The sequence below is a fragment of the Staurois parvus genome, unplaced genomic scaffold (genome assembly GCF_062004578.1).
Source record: "Staurois parvus isolate SC_StPar_1 unplaced genomic scaffold, SC_StPar_1.0 ptg000503l, whole genome shotgun sequence".
Lineage (NCBI taxonomy): Eukaryota > Metazoa > Chordata > Amphibia > Anura > Ranidae > Staurois > Staurois parvus.
In genome coordinates, this window is record NW_028318299.1 from 284,332 (window position 1) to 303,589 (window position 19,258).

At 40.8% G+C, this 19,258-nt stretch overlaps 2 protein-coding genes across 3 annotated transcripts in view; both read left to right on the forward strand.

Moving 5' to 3' along the window:
* LOC149451948 (uncharacterized) overlaps nucleotides 1-19,236 on the forward strand; it is a 33,698-nt gene extending 14,462 nt beyond the window's left edge. Inside the window, exons 6-12 of the mRNA XM_089689895.1 lie at nucleotides 1,883-1,948; nucleotides 11,299-11,394; nucleotides 11,482-11,547; nucleotides 12,802-13,051; nucleotides 14,505-14,696; nucleotides 18,618-18,646; nucleotides 19,108-19,236. Coding sequence (XP_089546021.1) covers nucleotides 1,883-1,948; nucleotides 11,299-11,394; nucleotides 11,482-11,547; nucleotides 12,802-13,051; nucleotides 14,505-14,696; nucleotides 18,618-18,646; nucleotides 19,108-19,236 — 828 coding nt within the window. The remainder of the gene's footprint in view (nucleotides 1-1,882; nucleotides 1,949-11,298; nucleotides 11,395-11,481; nucleotides 11,548-12,801; nucleotides 13,052-14,504; nucleotides 14,697-18,617; nucleotides 18,647-19,107) is intronic.
* The window catches only part of LOC149451947 (uncharacterized), a 92,346-nt gene that overhangs the window by 59,300 nt on the left and 13,788 nt on the right, over nucleotides 1-19,258 (forward strand). The gene's annotated exons all lie outside the window — the stretch shown is intronic.

Sequence of the window (19,258 nt, forward strand, 5' to 3'; positions counted from 1 at the left end):
AATAGAACATTGGTTGTGTTCAAAAGAATGGAAACTATATATAGCCAAATCTGATTACAAATGGAGCCGCATAGTGCTGCATGCTAATTTTGGACAGACTGGCCATGTGATTGGTGTGCCCATATGTTTGTTCCCATTTTGCTGGGAAGATGTCTTGTCTTTTCTTTTTTGAATCTTGGCAGCCACCAACTAATTTTTTTTTCATTTGTGGCTGAATATCGATACTACGGAGCATTCCTGTCATCTACTTTAAGCAGACCCTGAAGCCTTATATTCTTTTGGATTTAACATTAGTGGGAACCTCCATGGTGACCTTTGTGCTCCAATAGCCTGAACCCTCTCAGGAAGTATGATGATTATGTAACCATTGGTCCTATGCAACCACCGTGGTACATCCCCCTGATGAAGATTTGCGTCAAGAATTGAAACATGTCAGGGTTTTCATATGCACTATTAGGCTCATGTGTTTCACTCTGGTTTTTATATGACCAGTCTCTATTCTGTTTTTATGCGCTGTGTTTTTTTAAAAAATAATAGATGTTTAATTTTTACATTTTGTCTGATGTTTTCTGGTGCCTTTAAAATCCCAGTTTGTTTGCTATCCTTCTGTTCACTTATAACCAATGGCACCTCCGCTGGAATATGGCAATAAGGAATAAAAACATCCACCAAATTCTATAAATGCTGTCATTAAAGATGCCCCCATGCATTATCTGATGAGCAGCATTAGACATGAGCAGCTTCGTTATTCAGAGATTTGGATGTATCCGAATTAAAATAGTAACACATTTAAACAAACCCGGAATAACAAAACAAAATTTTGTCCTAAATTCGAATCCAACTCAAAATTGAATTTGAATTCAACTAAAAAATTAAATCTAATTTGAAAACAAATTTTAAATATATGCATATTGCCGACTATTGCCAATTCTTTAAAGACTATGTGCATTAGTGTTAGAAAAGAATAGAATTGAAAATAAAAGAATGGAATAGAAAATAAAGGAATAGAAAATAATATATCAGAAAAACATAGAATAGATTTGAATAGAATAGAATGAATATAGCTGTCTTCCCAAATTCAAATTTCGAAAAGAATAGAGCAAAACAGAAAAGAATATAATATAAAATAAAAGAATAGAATAAAATAGAACAGAATGAAATGGAATATAATAGAAAAAATAGAATATAAAAGAATAGAATAAAAAAGAATAGATTTGAATAGAAAATAAATGAATAGAAAAGAACAGAAAAATAAAAGAGACTAGAAAGAATATAGCCATCTTCCAAAATTTGAATAGAATAGAATACAACAGAATATAATAGAAAAGAATAGAGTAAAACAGAAGAGAATAGACAGAATAGAAAATAAAATAATGGAATAAAATAGCAGCGCAAATATAGGAATAGAAAAAAAAAATAGAAAAGAGTAGAATAGAGAATAAAGGAATAGAAAATAATAGAAAAGAAAAAAATAGAATCAACTTGAATAGACTAGAATAGCATGAATATAGTCATCTTCCAAAATTTAAATTTTGAAAAGAATAGAATAAAACAGAATAGAATAGAAAATAAAAGAATAGAATAAAATAGAAAATAAAAGAATATAATAGAAAAGAACAGAAGAAAAATAGAATAGAAGAGAATAAAATGGAAAGAATCTAGCTGTCTTTTGAAATTGGAGTCTTGAAAAAAATAGAATAGAATAAAACAGAATCGCATAGAAAAGAATAGAGTAAAACAGAACATGATTTTGCGAACCCGTGCCGCCTTGTAGCAGTATTTCTGCGCAGAAGCGGTTAAAGATAACAGAAGGAGTCGCCATGATGCTGGTCGGCGTGATCCCATCAGAATGTCTAATCTACATCTCTCCTCTTCTTCACAGCTCTCTGTGATAATTACAATCCTCCTGAAAGGGTCCCTGCTGTCCCATTGGGTGATCTTCAGATGTGTGAGTATGTCTCCAGGATGGTGGTGGGACCAATATGCCCCCCGGTGGGAATCTGGAACTCAAAGAAGCAATAAATTGTGAGAAATTGACAAAACCTTCCCCCATACAATAGAAGGCTCACTCATCTCCCTGGTATCATCCTGCTGATCCATGGCTAGGGGTGAGCGAAATAGAGAGTTTATCTGTGAAAATCGAGTTTTCTCTGCAGTCTTCTGCCATATACTGTGGGGGAAATGCATTGGAGCCAATGAAAAGTACAATTACCCCCTTCAATACCAGGCACTCCCCCCCCCCCCCCCTTCCTGCCCAGGCCAATTTCAGCTTTAAGTGCTGTTGCACCATGAATGACAATTGTGCGGTCATGCAACACTGTATCCGTGTGATATTTGTATAATTTTTTAAGACAAAGAGCTTTCTTTTGGTGGTATGTATGTAAACAACAACGGGGGGGGGGCTAATTTTTTGCTAAACAAACGAAAAAAGTCCAAAAGTTAAAAAAAAAAACAATGCTTTTCGTAGTTTCTGTTTTAAAACTTTGCAAATAAGTAATTTTTCTTCTTCACTGATCTGCGTGGATGAGGCTATACTGATGGGCACTGATGAGGCTGTACTGATGGGTACTGATGAGGCTGCACTGATGGGCTCTGATGAGGCTGCACTGATGGGCGCTGTTGAGGTTGCACTGATGGGAGCTAAAGAGGCTGCACAGATGGGCACTGATGAGGCTGCACTGATGGGTACTGATGAGGCTGCACTGATGGGCACTGATGAGGCTGCACTGATGGGCACTGATGAGGAGTCACAGATGTGTGCTGATGAGACTGCACAGATGGGTACTGATGAGGCTGCACTGATGGGCGCTTATGAGGTGACACTGATGAGAATGCACTGATGAGGTTGCACTGATGTGTGCTGATGGGCACTGATGAGGCCGCACTGATGGGAGCTAACGAGGCTTCACTGATGGGTGCTGATGAGGCTGCACAGATGGGCACTGATCAGGCTGTACTGATGGGTACTGATGAGGCTGCACTGATGGGCGCTGATGAGGCTGCACAGATGGGCACTGATGAGGCTGCACTGATGGGCACTGATGAGGTGTCATAGATGTGTGCTGATGAGACATCACAGATGGGTACTGATGAGGCTGCACTGATGGGCACTTATGAGGCAGCACTGATGGACACTGATGAGAATGCACTGATGAAGCGGCACTGATTTGTGCTGATGAGACGGCACAGCTGGGCACTGATAAGCTGCACTGATGGAAAATAATAAGCTGCATTGATGGGCACTTATTGGCACTGATGGGGCTGCACTGATAATCAGTGTAAATGTGTGCTGTCACAGGATTGTCACACAGTGACAGCGCTGAGCAAAGGAAAAGCCAATAACTGCATTTATTTACATGTGATCAGCTGTGATTGGACACAGCTGATCACATGGTAAAAGGACACTGTGATTGGTCATTCACCGCGATCTGTGAACAAGACACTTGATATTTTAGAACAATTGAAGTTAAAAAAAATGAGTTTAGTGACACATTGGTCACAGAGCACGCCCAGTGTGTTCCCCAGGCATGCGTGGGGAGGGCGGGGTTCTGGGAGGAGGTCTATAAACACCCTCCCAGAACTAGACGGTTGCACTGTAGCTGTCTTTCGGCCGTAGTATGGTTGCAAATCATTAGTGTGGATTTTGGTGGTTTTCTAAGATACAATGGGCTTTACACGACTTTGGAAAGCTATGGAAGCTTCTTTTACGTACCAAGGACCTGTTCATATGACAAAAAAACCTGTGGTTGAGCCGGATTTTACCATCCTCAGTCCCTACGCCCTTTAGCTGCAGAGGCAGCACCCAAGGGTGTAAATGTGGAAGGAGGAGTTATATATCCCCTGTGGCTTTCGCAGGGTGCTACCATCCACCAACCATGAACAATTCAAGTGAGTTGGGCCACTCTTCAACCACCCAGCTACCGCACACAATGCATGCAGTTGCAGCGGGCTAGTGTGGGATGCAACGTCTCTTCACCACCTGCTTTAACCCCTTGGTGGCTGTACAGCACATGGTTGCAGGGCGCTTTGTGAATACAGAGTTAAAACAAAGAGCAAAAGTGAAATTCTGTGTGAAACTGGGCAAGTCTGCCACAGAGACATTTGACGTGATTCACCAAGTTTATGGCGATGCTGCAATGGGTCGTTTGAGGTGTTTTGAGTGGCACGTGTGCTTCAAAAGTGGAAGAACATCAATGGAAGACAAGAGATCAGGAAGAACTTCAAAGAGCTCAACCCCCGAAAATGTCAAATTGGCTCAGCAACTTGTGCATGATGATGGTTGGAGAACAATCCACAACCTTGCTGTCATTGTCATTTGAACATGCTCCGTGTTACTGTCAAGTTCATCCCCAGGATGCTGACCCAAGAGCAGAAGGAATACCGCATCAAAGTCTGCTAAGAACTCAGTGTGCCATGGATGACCTATCCTTCATGTAGAGGATCATTACCAGCGATGAAGCCTGGGTGTATGGGTACAACCCTGAGATGAAGTAACAGTCTTCACAACGGAAGAGCCCAACATCTCCACAACTGAAAAAATGGAGGCAGGTCTCAAGTGCACAGCTCGACCAAGTGCATGCCTATTGTCTTTTTGTTCATGGAGAATTCGTCCATAGGGGCCAGACCATCAATAGAGAGCTCTACTGACTGATTTTAAGGCATCTGAGGGAGGACATTCAGTGGATCTGTGGTGTGCAAAAAAACTAGATGCTCCACAACAACAATGCACACTATCAATGAGCTCTCCTCATACTGTATGTGAATTTCTCACCAGAATTAACATGATCTTACTTCCACACCCACCCTACTCGCCAGATTTGGCTCCTGCAGACTTTGCCCTCTTCCCAAAGATGAAAATCAAGTTCAAAGGTCGCCTTTTGAGATCCAGCTTAAATTATAGAAGATGCTTGACACACGTTGAAAAGAAGGCTTTCTTGGACACATTCCAGAAGTGGCAGGAACGCTGGGAGCGCTGTGTTGCTGTGCAAGGGGGCTATTCTGAAGGTGATAACATGTAAAAGTAGATAAATAAAGTACTTTCTTGTACACAGAGTGAGTCTCCAAACATTCTGATACCACCTCGTATAAGATGTAAATTCTAAAAAGACTAAAAAAAAGGATGTATAGTATTAAGATAGTGACTTGTCCTTACAATTATAATTATTTACGTTATTTTTTTTTTGCCCTCAGTGGAAAGTGAAAGAAATGTTCTGTTTTCTGTCTGAACTTGGATCGATTCGTTTCTTTTGTACTTTGCTAAGCAAATTTATCTTTGCCAGAAGCACATTGCACCCGCTTGTGTCTACCCTGCATATGCAACTGCTAAACGAACACTTGTTTAGCATTTGTAAACCCACTTGGTCTCCAGTTGAGAGACTGTTCATCTCCTGTGGGTCCCTTTCCAATGTGGGGTCACTATATCGATCCTTACAAATCTAAGGAGTGTGGGGTCTCTGTTGTGATGAAGTCTAAAGTGCTTAGATAGAGAATGTTCCTTGGATAGGGACCCACAGGAGACTAGCAGTCTCTCAACTGGAGACCAAGTGGGTTTACGAATTGAGCACCTTCTATCCCATGGGCCATAATATAGAGGTTGATCTCAATTGTTTTATTGATAATAGCTAATTTTACCCTGACAATATGCTCATGTTCTTTTACAGTTTACATTCTTATCCTAATCACGGGTTTTTTACATTTTTATGATTTTTATGATTTTTGTTTCTATATCTTATATCTTTATGTGCGCACAATTCTATTATATGCGTGTGCTTTATATGGACTATTTTAGAATTTATGGGGGTTTTATGTGTTCTTAATAAGGATTATACCTATCATTTATTATTTTGTTACTGTTCAGCTGTATTCATGTCTATTCTGGTCTGTCTTAGCTAGACAGGATCAATATTATCATTTTTATTGCTGATATTACATATAGTGGATTCAATAAGTTTTAGTGCTTATAGCAACTGGCGTTCTTTTCATGGATTCCTTATTTAGCTAATTATACTTTTATCATATTTACTCTGATCTATCTTGACAAGATTGGATTATAACTATTATAATTTTATTGCTGATATTATATATAGTAGATTTAATATGTTTTTAGAGTTTATAGAGACTGGCGTTCATCTTATATGGATCTTTTACCCCCCTTTTCTAACAAGCTAGCTCCATTTTATATAATTTTAGAATATACATTTTATTATTTATCTATTATTACACAACATCTTTATAATGGAATATAAGACTACCGATGACAAATAGCCAGGAACCATACACCAGGAATAATTCACTGTTCAACAGGTAAAAAGTTTTGGGCATAAAATTAGCTAATCTTACATAATTTTGGGGTGCTGAAAACGAAAATGACCCTAAAAAATGTTGATTGGCTCTAGTTTCCATGATATATTCACCCATCTAATGACGTAAGCCATTCAAAATTATGATGCAACTTCAGCTGCATATTGCGCAATTGATACTGGTGACCAATAGAAAATGTCATGTATACTGAGATGATGCAATATTAGCCTTTAATTGCATCACTTCACTGCATAAAAGCTGCAGTATCTGTAGCTGATTGGAGTTCGTCTTTACATTTCGTTTTATGCTTATATAGGCTACTCAGTAATGCCTCCAACTTGTGTGAATAAAGCAGATAATTTCTGCTATATCTGCGGTGAAATAACTTTTATCTCACAAAAAAGGAGGATAACAGGAATGATTAAGAAAGCCTACAACTTGTATTTTGGCTGCAAGATAGGAGACCAGGACAAGAGCTGGGCACCACATATATGCTGCAATTCTTGTGGGACGGCACTGGAGCAATGGTTGAATGGAAAAAAGGCATCTATGCCTTTCGCTGTGCCAATGATTTGGAGAGAGCCAACAGATCATGTTAGTAATTGTTACTTTTGTATGACGCCTCCAATTGTAAAAGGGCTAAATAAGAAGAAAAAGTTATCTGTGCACTATCCAAATATTCCATCGGCAATACGTCCAGTTCCTCATGGAGAGGGGCTACCAATTCCTAAAGCACCAGAATCCTTCGTGGTTGAGTCAAGTGAGGAAGAACCTGAAGCGTGTCGTCACATGCAGTTGTAAGAGATAGCCCTTTCCTCGAATACAAGAGAAAAGCCAAGAGAAGCAAAACCGACACAAACTGAAGACCAAACTAGTGAGAATCCTAAGTATTAACCGTTTCAATACCGTGCAATTTTACACCTTCCTGCCCAGGCCATTTTTCAGGTTTCAGCGCTCTCACACTTTGAATGACAATTGCGCAGTCATACAACATTGTACCCAAACTAAAATTTTATCATTTTCTTCACACAACTAGAGCTTTCTTTTGGTGGTATTTAATCACCGCTGGGGTTTTTATTTTTTGCTAAATTAACAAAAAAAGACCAAAAATTTTGAAAAAAAAACACATTTTTCTTTGTTTCTGTTATAAAAGTTTACAAATAAATAATTGTTCTTCATAAATTTAGGACGAGATGTATTCTGCTACATGTCTTTGGTGAAAATAACCCAAATTAGGATGTATTATTTAGTTTGTAGGAAAGTTATAGAGTTCACAAACTATGGTATAGATCTGAATATTGATCAATCCTGAAGTACTGACAGCCAATCTAATTTCTTGAGGTCCAAGAATGTCAGAATAGTACAGATATCCCCAAATGACCCCTTTTTGCTGAGTAGACAGTCGGACGTACTTCATAAGAGGCATGGCGAGTTTTTTGAAGTTGTATTTTTTTGTCATAATTTTTCCGAAAATGAAAAAATGAAAAATATTATTTTCACTATTTTTTTTTTTACATACTGTCACCAGTGCAGTACAGCGTCATCAAATAACTGGCATGGCGGTGAACAGGGACACTGACTGGTGACAGTATGAAAAAAAAAAAAAATTATATTTTTTTTTAATTTTTTTTTATTTTTTTATTATATTTAATTTTTTATTACATTTTTTTTTATTTTTTTTAAGATTTTTTTTCATATTTTACTATGACCAAAATAGTACAATGTTACCATAGTAACATTGTACTACTTTGGGGAAGTGATCAGTATTTTTTTTTTTTTTTTTTTTTACACAATTTGCTTATAGCAAAGAATTACTTTGCTATAAGCAAGCATTTAGCTGAATGAAATCGATTCATTCAGCTTTTTTTTTTTTTTTTTTTTTTTTGTGCTTAGCTGTGATTTGGTCACAGCTAATCACATGACATGTGCATGTGATTAGCTATGACCATTCACAGCTAGGCACTAGTATACAATGGATGGCATCATGAATGAAGCCATCCATTGTATACAACTATCATGTGACCTGCTGTGATTGGTCGCGGCAGGTCACATGGTACCGGCAACGGGAGCCGGTACTCGGATCTGTCATCGGCCGTGTCCGAGGTGCACGGGCGGTGACAGATCCCGCTGCTGCGCCGCTCTGCAATAGCGCAAACGGCGCATGTGCGGGAGCACGCCAAATGGCGTGGACCCGGAAAGCTGCAGCGCTTTTCAAGCCGCCAAACGGCTATTGGCCGGGCGGCTAATGGTTAAAATGATTCAACTTAGCTTATGGCTATAATTTTTCTTGGTAATCCTATGCAATATATTATGCCATTTAGGCTTTGTTATGTAGTCATATCACTTGCTTTATATTTGTGGAAAGACATCTATCTATATAATTATTGTGCATTATGTAGTCATTACGCCTATAGTAGAAAACTTTCTGTTTACAGAAAAACTAGAGCCAATTGACAAATTTCATTGTTATATTTGAACTCAGAATGTGAAATTCATTAAGAAATGGATCCTTTTGTTTCCAAAACTGGCAAAAAATAATAATTTGTTGAACAGTGTTACCGTTGGTGTAATACTCATTATTGATGCAAGTATCACTTAATTACCACTCTAAGCATAAATAGCAGTACTGCATCATTATGTCATTCATTCTCCGGTTTTAGCCGGTTCCTGGGCGTTAGACATTAGCCTTTCCTGTAGCTGGATACATTTACCCAGCTTACATGAAAAAGATCCATGGAAAAATGGTGCCGATGCGCTCACGCATGTACAATAGCCAATCACCGGCAAAATGGCGGTGGCGCGAAAATACAAGCGCCCAGCCTATGTAAAGCACAGTTAACACATACAAATCAGTGTTGATATTCCTGAAGACGTACGGTCACACGAAAGGCCTAAGGAATCAACACATTGTGACGTTTAGCTGCCAGAGCCATATGCTGGTCCAGCGGCCATCATAACTATTGGTCAGTGTACCTTTTTATTGGACATTTTATTGGAATTCTTGCATTTAATAAATTGATTACTTTTGGCAATATTTTGCTATGGGCATTTTTCTTATGACTCCTTTATGGAGCCTTTAAGTATGCAGACCCTGGGACGTTCTTCACCATCCAGAGAAGGGGAAATCCTGTAATCAGGTGGCTGACCCTACTGATCCTTAAAGGAGTCCTCTGGAACAGACATCACCCAGTTGCTGCAGACCTGCCCTATAGGAGACGGATGCCCCATATGCATACATCGCCACCTTGATGCTCCTGCGTTTTGGATATATTAATGCGCATTATCTATGCGCTTCTGGTAAGCGCATATTTTTACCGTTTGCTTGGAGCACCATAAAAGAAGGATACATTCACTGGCACTATTCATAGCACCTACTGCATATTGAGTTATATTGGGACTTTTGCTTTTATATATTGATATATTTATTTAGCGCTGCACTTTATTACTATTTTCTCTGACCTCTGACCTCAACCAGGCATTTTCCTCCACACAACTGTCACTTACTGGATATTTTCTCTTTTTCAGACCATTCTCTGTAATTCCTAGAGATGGTTGTGCGTGAAAATTCCAGTAGATCAGCAGTTTTTGAAATCCTCAGACCAGCCTGTCTGACACCAACAACCATGCCACGTTCAAAGTCACTTAGATCCCCTTTCATCTCCATTCTGATGTTCAGTTTGAACTTCAGCTAGTCGTCTTCACCACATCTAGATATCTAAATGCATTGAGTTGCTGCCATGTGATTGGCTGATTAGCAGTTTGTGTTACCAAGTGATTGATCAGGTGGACCTAATAAAGTGGTTAGTGAGTGTACAAGACCTATTGAACCTGCCAATGGATTTGTATATCTTTTCATCCAGTCCTGAGATTTACACAGCTCTGACAAATGGCACAGCTCTGTCTGGCAGGGCAGGGAACCTTATTTATACTTGGTGCGGTTCAGTAACAATTACAGATTTGAGCCCTCCCCCAGCGTGGGATTGGACAGTTAACCTCCCTAGCGGTATTCCTGAGTGTAGCTCGGGGTAAAATTTCAGTACCAAGAGCGGTAACCTTGAGCTACACTCGGGCTTACCATGCGGTGTTGCTCAGGGAGTCCCTGCAGCACTTACCTTGTCCTTCGCTCTCACGATGTGTCCCCTGCAGCGTCCCCGGCCATCTCCTCCGGCCGATGCCGGCATCCGGCTTCCGTGTTCCGGTCCCTGTGATGTCGGGACGTACGGGTGCCGGAACCGGCGGGAAATTTGAAATTTTTAAAAAATGTCATTTTTGTAAAAATGATTATTACATAGTAAAACATTGCTGTTTCAAACCATTTCACATACATTTTGTCCCGAGTGCTTTGTCCGGCGCCCTGCCTGCATTTTTACTGTTCTTTCTGCCTGGAAACTGAGAAACGTCCACGGCGTCCAAAAAGCGTCACTTTAGGTCAGACGCGGTTTTAGACCGGCTAGAGAACAGCGATAGTAAATCAGAACCACTTGCAGAATTGAGTGATAATGATTTGTGGGGGAAATTCCTCATCAGACACTGAAAACGATTCTGCGACTTTGCTCAGCGATGTGCGAACTTGGCACTATATTTCACATTTCAGTGTTTTTGGTTTGATTATATTATTGAATTAAATGTATTATTATTATATTATTATTTTTTATGATTATTTATTAAATTGTAATTTATGATTTCGTGTTTCAAGTTTTATCCTCCCCGGGATGTTTACTAGACTCTTGTTTGGACAGATTTCAGTGAGTTATTCCTAAAAATTACAGGCCTACAATAAAAAACTACATATTTCCATGCAAAAAAATGGTACCGCTTTCAGCACAAAAAATCGGAAATAATCATACTGCCAGGGAGGTTAAAGAAGTAGCACAGACTTGAGGGATGGCATTAAAAGCCATAGTATTGTAGGAGGAGATAGACTGCCCCTTGTTTAGTCTTTTCATGCACCAGGAAATGGAATGTCAATGATACAGTCATGCCATTGTTGTATTGTAGACATGGCGCCTGCTGTGGGTAATACTTGTGCCTGGTGTGATAATACTGCAAATATACATCATCGGTGAAGAGCTCCACATCTCGACCTTCCCCTTGGTGAGGACCTGTTGGCCATGTACAGGGTGTTCTGTCATGAGGACTATCTATTAATATAATGCTGTTCTCTTATATCTCATTCTGAAGGTTTTTCTGGTTCCATTATCCACCATTACTGGCATCTTCCTATTACCGCTGGACACCAGGAGCAGTGTGAGTACACCGCATGGCAAATACAAATGAGAAATGAACTGAGTGCACTACATGGAGATTAGTACGTCTTCGAGCAGAATGAGGATTATAAAGGAAGTCCAGTCAAGAAGATACAGTTTATCTTTAAGGGAAACAGCAAAGGGCGCCAACTAAGTGCAGGATATAGGAATAGACTTTATTATAAATAACAAGGAGCAATTCACAAGGTGCACAGGGATAAGAGCATGTCATCCACTCAGTGTGGTTTGGGGTTAAACCTCAGTGTGTCTTCAGGAGACAGGAAGTAGATGCAGCCATCAGGAGCTGTTTTGGACACCAGAAACCATAAATCCTGGAGCCACCCTGGAGTGCATGGGCTGCGTAGGACCAGACTGTAACTGCTCCTTTTTCAAGCCTCAGCAGTTACACTCTGAAACATGTAGCCACCCCTCCCCCCCAACACTGCCACCTTCCAAAGTGCAATCTTGAGTCCTATGCAACTGATGCACTGCAGGGTGGCTCCAGGACTTCTAGTTTTTTTCCTTGTGTCCTACACGGCTCCTAACAGCGGCATCTGCTTCCTGTAGTCACCACTTGTTAGTTTTAATAATGTCTTTTCCTATATACTGCACTTAGTTGGCGTCTTCTGCTGTTTCATTTATATATTTCTGAGATTACTACAGTCCCACCGAGGAGCTGCCATGGATCTATTTGGACCTATGGACTTTTTAGTATAGTCCTACACACCCACAACACATTCACATGTTGATTATGTTGTCACCTAACTGTATCCCTGCCTGCACCATTCTCAATAATTCTCTGTGTTTCAGTTTATCTGTAGCCAGCTTTGGTTAGCATAGTAATAACAAACCCAATGGCAGATTTTGTCTGTGTCCCAGTGTGGAAATGTCCTTCCTATCCCTATAACACAGCAGAAAGTCAGAGGACATTGCCCTAATTTGTGGGGAAATCCTCCTTCATATAGTTGTCACCCAAAAATGTTGTGCCCATTGAAGATTTTCTCCTACCTCCGGTTATGGTAACAACTTTAAAATTTTGTATTTTCAGAAAATTCTTTCACGGTGATAAGGGTCACCAAGACTAACATGGTGGGTGAATCTACCCAGTAAAGTCATAGTGGGAAAATAAAAATCTGACAGGGGTTCTAACCCTTCCACACTCTTTTTAAAACTGAAAAAAAAAAATAAACATTGTTTGGTGTGCTCCTTTAAGTGATATGTCACATTCTTCTCGCCAATCACTCTGGCTGTGCAGTCTCCGGTCATCGGAATCTTCTCCCGGAGCTTAGAGGTGCAGTATACCTGGCTGTCGGACGTGCTCAGAACTACAGGAAAGGTGGTTCCATTCTACATCACCAACAACAACTCCTCGGAGTTCAGGGTCCGGGTCTCACAATGTTCCTTTGCAATATTGTATCACTCCAGGACCAGGGGGAGGCTCAACATCACCGACGTCAACGACTCCCTCTATGACAACGAGGTCACACACATGTCAGAAGCCTTGGGTGAGTTCTTATACATTTCTTATTTTTTATAAATGATCATACAAAATTATTTATTTTTAATGTAAATCAATTATTATTTAATTATAATTATAAATTGTAGTATTAAATACCAATAATGATTGTCCGATTTAAAAATTAGGTAAAGTGTCAGTAAACTTTCTAAACAAAGGGCCAGTTTATTGTCCTCCAGACTTTAAAGGGGCTGGACTGTGGCCATTGTAAATAGAAATTGTCCGGGCATCAGTGGGAGTAAACATTGCATCTTTGGTATTAGGAGGAGAAATAATATGCCTTCACTGGTATCAGTGGGAGAAATAGTTCCCCATCACTGGTGTCAGTGGGAGGAATAGTTCCCCATCACTGGTGTCAGTGGGAGGAATAGTGCCCCATCATTATTGTCAGTGGGAGGAATAGTGCCCCATCATTGGTGTCAGTGGGAGGAATAGTTCCCCATCACTGGTGTCAGTGGGAGGAATAGTTCCCCATCACTGGTGTCAGTGGGAGGAATAGTGTCCCATCATTGGTGTCAGTGGGAGGAATAGTTCCCCATCATTGGTGTCAGTGGGAGGAATAGTGCCCCATCATTGGTGTCAGTGGGAGGAATAGTGCCCCATCATTGGTGTCAGTGGGAGGAATAGTTCTCCATCACTGGTGTCAGTGGGAGGAATAGTTCCCCATCACTGGTGTCAGTGGGAGGAATAGTGTCCCATCATTGGTGTCAGTGGGAGGAATAGTTCTCCATCACTGGTGTCAGTGGGAGGAATAGTTCCCCATCATTGGTATCAGTGGGAGGAATAGTGCCCCATCATTGGTGTCAGTGGGAGGAATAGTTCCCCATCATTGGTGTCAGTGGGAGGAATAGTTCCCCATCACTGGTGTCAGTGGGAGGAATAGTGCCCCATCATTATTGTCAGTGGGAGGAATAGTGCCCCATCATTATTGTCAGTGGGAGGAATAATTTCTTGTATTATTGGAAGGAAAAGTGCCCCAAGGGCTGGATAAAGGCAATCAAGAGTCTACAGTTTGGAGAGCACTGATATAAAGGAATGACGTGTTCTTTCTCATAATGCTCGGCTGCCATGCTTTATCACACACTGAAGCTGATCTCTGCATCACTATTGTGTTGTGAGTGGTGGAGGTACATGGGACACATCACATAACCTCAAGATAAAAGTAGGCAAAAAAGGTTATCTGAGCTTAGAAAATGGTATGAGATTTTTTTTTTTTTACATCACTTAAAGTTAAAAAAAAACTTTAGAACATTTGATTTCACATTATTGCAACACAATTGTGTTTGATTCTTGATAATGGGGATGATTCAGTATTTTATTGAGAGTTTTTCTGCCTGGACTTCATCTTTATATTTAATTTTCTCCTACCCTTTCCAAAATCTTTTGCAGAAGTCACTGCTGTGATCATTGACATCTCATGACATTTTTATTCCACCACACAGGTAAGGAGAAGGTTCTGGTTGTGGTGGATGATGTGGACGACAGCAGCGATAGGGCAAAGACCAGCATTCTCCATTACCAGCCGACCATCCGTAACCAGACCAGGGACCTCTATCTCTTCACCAGGGAGGAGAAAGAGAATAAGGAATGGATCAAAGAGAAGATGAAACCCATCCTGAATACACTCACTCGGGGTAGGTCTGAGGAATCCTCCAGTGCTGACATTGGGAAACATGAGAATGTGCTGAAGGCTATGGCAAATGGTATTGGAGGGTCTCTGGCTTGAACCTAGACATAACATATATGTAAACGTTTGTAGGTCACCTCACAAAGGGTCCCATTTATTTTTACAGTTCCATCAGCAGACTAGTCCTGAGGACTGAATGTTGTGTTGTAAAATGTTGCATAATAGACTGTTTTTTTCTGAATATACTTTAATATTTCTGTCAAAATTGGAGTCATGTAATATCTGTTGGCACCCAGCAATGTCGCCTATGTCAAGGCTCTAGTCTTGATGGGCCTTCGGGTACTGATTTCCAGAAATGGGTTGCACAAGAAGAACTCTTAGAAACATTATCTAGGGCTTACAAGAAGGTTAGAAAAATGTTAATCTGCTAAAGTCGAACACCACAGCAGCATGTGATCAATCTCACGGTGTTAAACTAGGACCATGTTTAGTGTCTATTTCCTGGTCCCTAAAGCCAGCACCAATTCGGAACTACATTCTACTCTTAACTCTTCTCAAACTCACTGCACAATGAGGTCTGATGTTCTGCTGAGTGGCATTGAGATGCTTTAGGCTCATGAAATCTTGAATCTCTTGAATCTCAAAATCTGACCCATCTGGCTATTCAGGAAGAGCTAATAACTGGCTAGCTCTACATTGTCATTATTCCAGTATAGACTATATGATCCATGCCTTGGCTCTGGTCATGTTACCAATGAATACTGGAAGGTCAGATTCCAGCTATTGCCGTAAAGGGAATGCTCTTCGGCCTTATTTGTTTATCATGAACACCAAACCTTAGCCAGTAGTAGCTGGTCACATTCAACTGGACTTGTTCTGTAATGTTGGAGTCATTTATATACAACCTCTTCAGTTCTAATTTGCTCCAGAAACACGTCCCAACATTTGTAGCCACCTGTCTAGCTCAGTCAAAATAATCCAATCACCATGGAATGTGTATAAAATCAGCTGGCTATAATTACATGATCCCCTCCCATTGTGCCCTGGAGTCTGTAGCAGGTGTTAATCATTCAATTTACATGGTTAATGGTGTGAATTGTTGCCATAATGTCAGGGTAAAAAATGTTAAAATACTATATGTGAGAGACAGGAGGTCCCTAACTATTGTGATTGCGAACCAGTTGTCTTTTAGTCCAAAATGTTCACCTCGCTGCTTGTAGGTAGGTAGAGTCTACAGTCTCTATAGCAGGTGGCACTTGTCCGTAACGGTAATGCAGCTGGAGGAGGAAGCCGGGAGAAACTGGGTTGACCCTGGCAGCCATCTTAGGTCATGCAGAGTCTTTTTAAGTCCCTGCCTCCGGGTTTTGGCACTTATTTTTGGAGTGGCTAGTGTAGGGACCGGAGACCCATCAGGCAGGAACAGCACTGGCAGTAAGGAGAGGTTCTGGAGGAGTAAGGAAAGAGTAGGACTGATGTCTGCAGCTTCAGAAAGATCCGCTTTTGGTTGGACCGGCCAAGTCACATCCTGCTCTCCTTGTCAGATGCTGTCTTTAGCTCTGTATTTAACTATGTACTACTACACTTCTCTCTACTCCGGACTGTTGTAAGTGTCCTGGTCAGATCTTATTGTACTGTTTTACATGTTCTGCAATATATTGTTTTTGGCAATCTGGAACTCTGTGTTCACTACAGCCATGCTGCACCCACCCAACATGCTTTTAAAAAAATGTTCCATTTCCTTAAGCTGTAGGAATACTGCTACGATTTGACCCTTAGAAGTTGCTCTTCTACTTTGGGCCATTTAATTTTTTGGGGATTGTTTTGTCTCCCCAATGTTCAAGTCTTTATATTCTCTACTACCCAGCACTGCATACACCAGGTTACTTCCCTTGTGTTTGGGTGTTGGGTCTTTTGGATGTGCAAGCTTCTCTCTCAGAGTATTGTTGGGTTTGACGGACGTAAGGATGAGATGTTTGTAAACATCTGAGTTGTTCTGAAACTCCAGCTACATACAGGATTAGTGTCTTAACCCATGTGTTTTGCTTTTCCCCTCTCTGCAATGGTTCAGTGTGTTTGTGTCAGGGCTCCGGGTATGACCAGAGGTATGTGAACTGACACAGGGAAACGCAGGCTTCAGATATGTTATAACAATATAATTTATTAACACTAACAATACATAAACGCAGTGCAATACTAAAACATAACACAGTGCAAACGAACCAAACCACCCACAGATAACAATACATACAATGCAAGCGTCGTCAGGCAGGCCGGGTCAATTACAATCGGGCAGGTAGGAACAGGAGGAGCAGGCAGAGAGTAGTCAGGTCACGAGCCGTGTACAGCAACTAACGGGCAGGTAGGTACAGGGGGTCAGGCAGAGAATAGTCGGGGTCACAAGCCAGGGATCAAACAGGAGAGGTCAGCAGAGGTCCGGATCAGGCAGGGTCAGCAACGAATCAGTCAGACAGGGACAGGGACAGGAACAGGGACAGGGATGCAGGTAAAAAGATACAGGGCCCAGGAAAAACACACACCAAGGCCCAGACTGCAGGTCTGGCCATCCCTTAAATACACCTGCATAATCAGCTTCAGGTGTTTGGCTGGCTGCAGGGTTGAGTCTGATTGCTGAGAGCACCCGCTGGCCAGCCCTGGTACTGCAGCCCACAAGGCAGGTGAGTCCCACCATTACTGGCAAGTCCATTCCTGACAGTTTGCTTGACTTTGTGGATATTGGATGAAAGCCCAATCCATGTAGCCAGAATCTTTCAGAGCTCCTGTGTTGTTTGCGTTTTTTTTGTCTTTAGAGCCTGTCTTTATTATGACTATCTCAGTGTTGCAGAGTTTTAATAAACCCCAGTTTGAGTTTCAGGGGGTCGTGAGGGTAAAAGAACAGATATTGGTCCTTGTGGGTAGGTTAACACAGACTTCCTGGCTCCTTGGTGATTGGTTTATGTAATCATAACAAGGTGATTTCATAATTTTCCATACCTTCCATCATTTTCTTGGACAACCAACATCTGCTTTGACACAACCCATGATGATTGGATAAGGGTGTCTGTGCTATTTCTGTGGATATAAATGGTGGGGTACCATCCACAAAGGAAGTGGCTTGGAGAAGCTACAAAACATCTTCAACATTACAGATCAATGTGTCAATACCACTGTAGTAATGATAAACAAACAGAGGGCGCACCGGCCTAGTGCATTATCCTTTAAAATCATAAATGTAATGTAAAAAGGTAAGTGTTATACTCACAAAAGTCATAAAGGTGCACATGAGTACAGCACAAATACTTCGCAAATCATCAGTGTTCAAAAACGATGAAATATCTGAAGGCTGACACGTTTCAAGGACTTAGCCTCTTCCTCAGAGCCAGGAATCAATTAAATTTCACAGCTAGGCTCTGAGGAAGAGGCCATGTCCTCGAAATGCGTCAAACTTTAGATGTTTCATTGTTTCTGTACACTTTGATCATTTGCGGACTGTTTTTGCTGTACTCATGAGATGCATTTGAACCATTATGACTTTTGTGAGTATGACACTTACCTTTTTACATTTATGATTTTAAAGGATAATGCACTAGGCCGGTGCGCCCTCTGTTTGTTTATCATTACTGCAGTGCTTCTAGACCTCCCCAGTCTTGTGAGGGCAGCATGGCAAGTGCAACCCATGAAGGCCAAGTTCTGATTGTAGTCCACTAATGCCTTTGGGGCTACTCCCCAAGTGCAGGAAGATTGTTGTTTTCCAGCTGTTTGTCAACTACCACCACCAATGGCCATACACCATACAATGACCCGGATCAATGACAAACTTCAAAGAACACACCAAAATTTACATTATACTTTTTTTTTCATTGTAGTAAGTCCAATGTAAATGGTATGTAAGGAGATTTCTAAAAATATACATTTTGTTTTCCTTCTTCAGCGTCATCCAGTTATCTGATATTAGATGTGGTAAGTATATCAGATGTGGTGAGTATGTACAGAGTGAGTCTATAGGCCAGATTATATTGTGTATTTTGCAGAGTGTTCTTGATTAATATTCCCATATTGTGGATCATCTTTCAGTTTCCTATGTTTTTTTTTTTACAATGGTAGACAAGGCAACTCCACTTTCATTGTTGTACTAGTTACAGCCTCTTTCATTGGAGCTAATCCATCCGAAACAGGGTGATCTTCAATGACTGCTATCATGGGACTATAGAGGGTTCGGTTTGTTACAGCTCTGTCCTGAGGTTAGGGAGAGATTAGACTCCAGTGGTGCTGGAAAGCTCATGCCTTGTCCTAATTTAATTAACTCAAACATCCATTTTGGGTAGAGTAACTCAATATCTATAGATTTCCTGAAAAGGGGCATCTTGGACATCTTTCTCTCCATGTCCATTTTTCAATTCATTTTGTTTCCTATTCCACAGGTAGGGATTCTCATCCTGTATGTGCCATGGATTCATTATTACATCAGTGTTTATCACGTGAGTAAATGTTTCAGTTTTGTATCTGCTACACAGCTGGGTTCATACAGTTCCATGGTTCCAAAGTACTGAACTGAAAGCAACCAATCAGAAA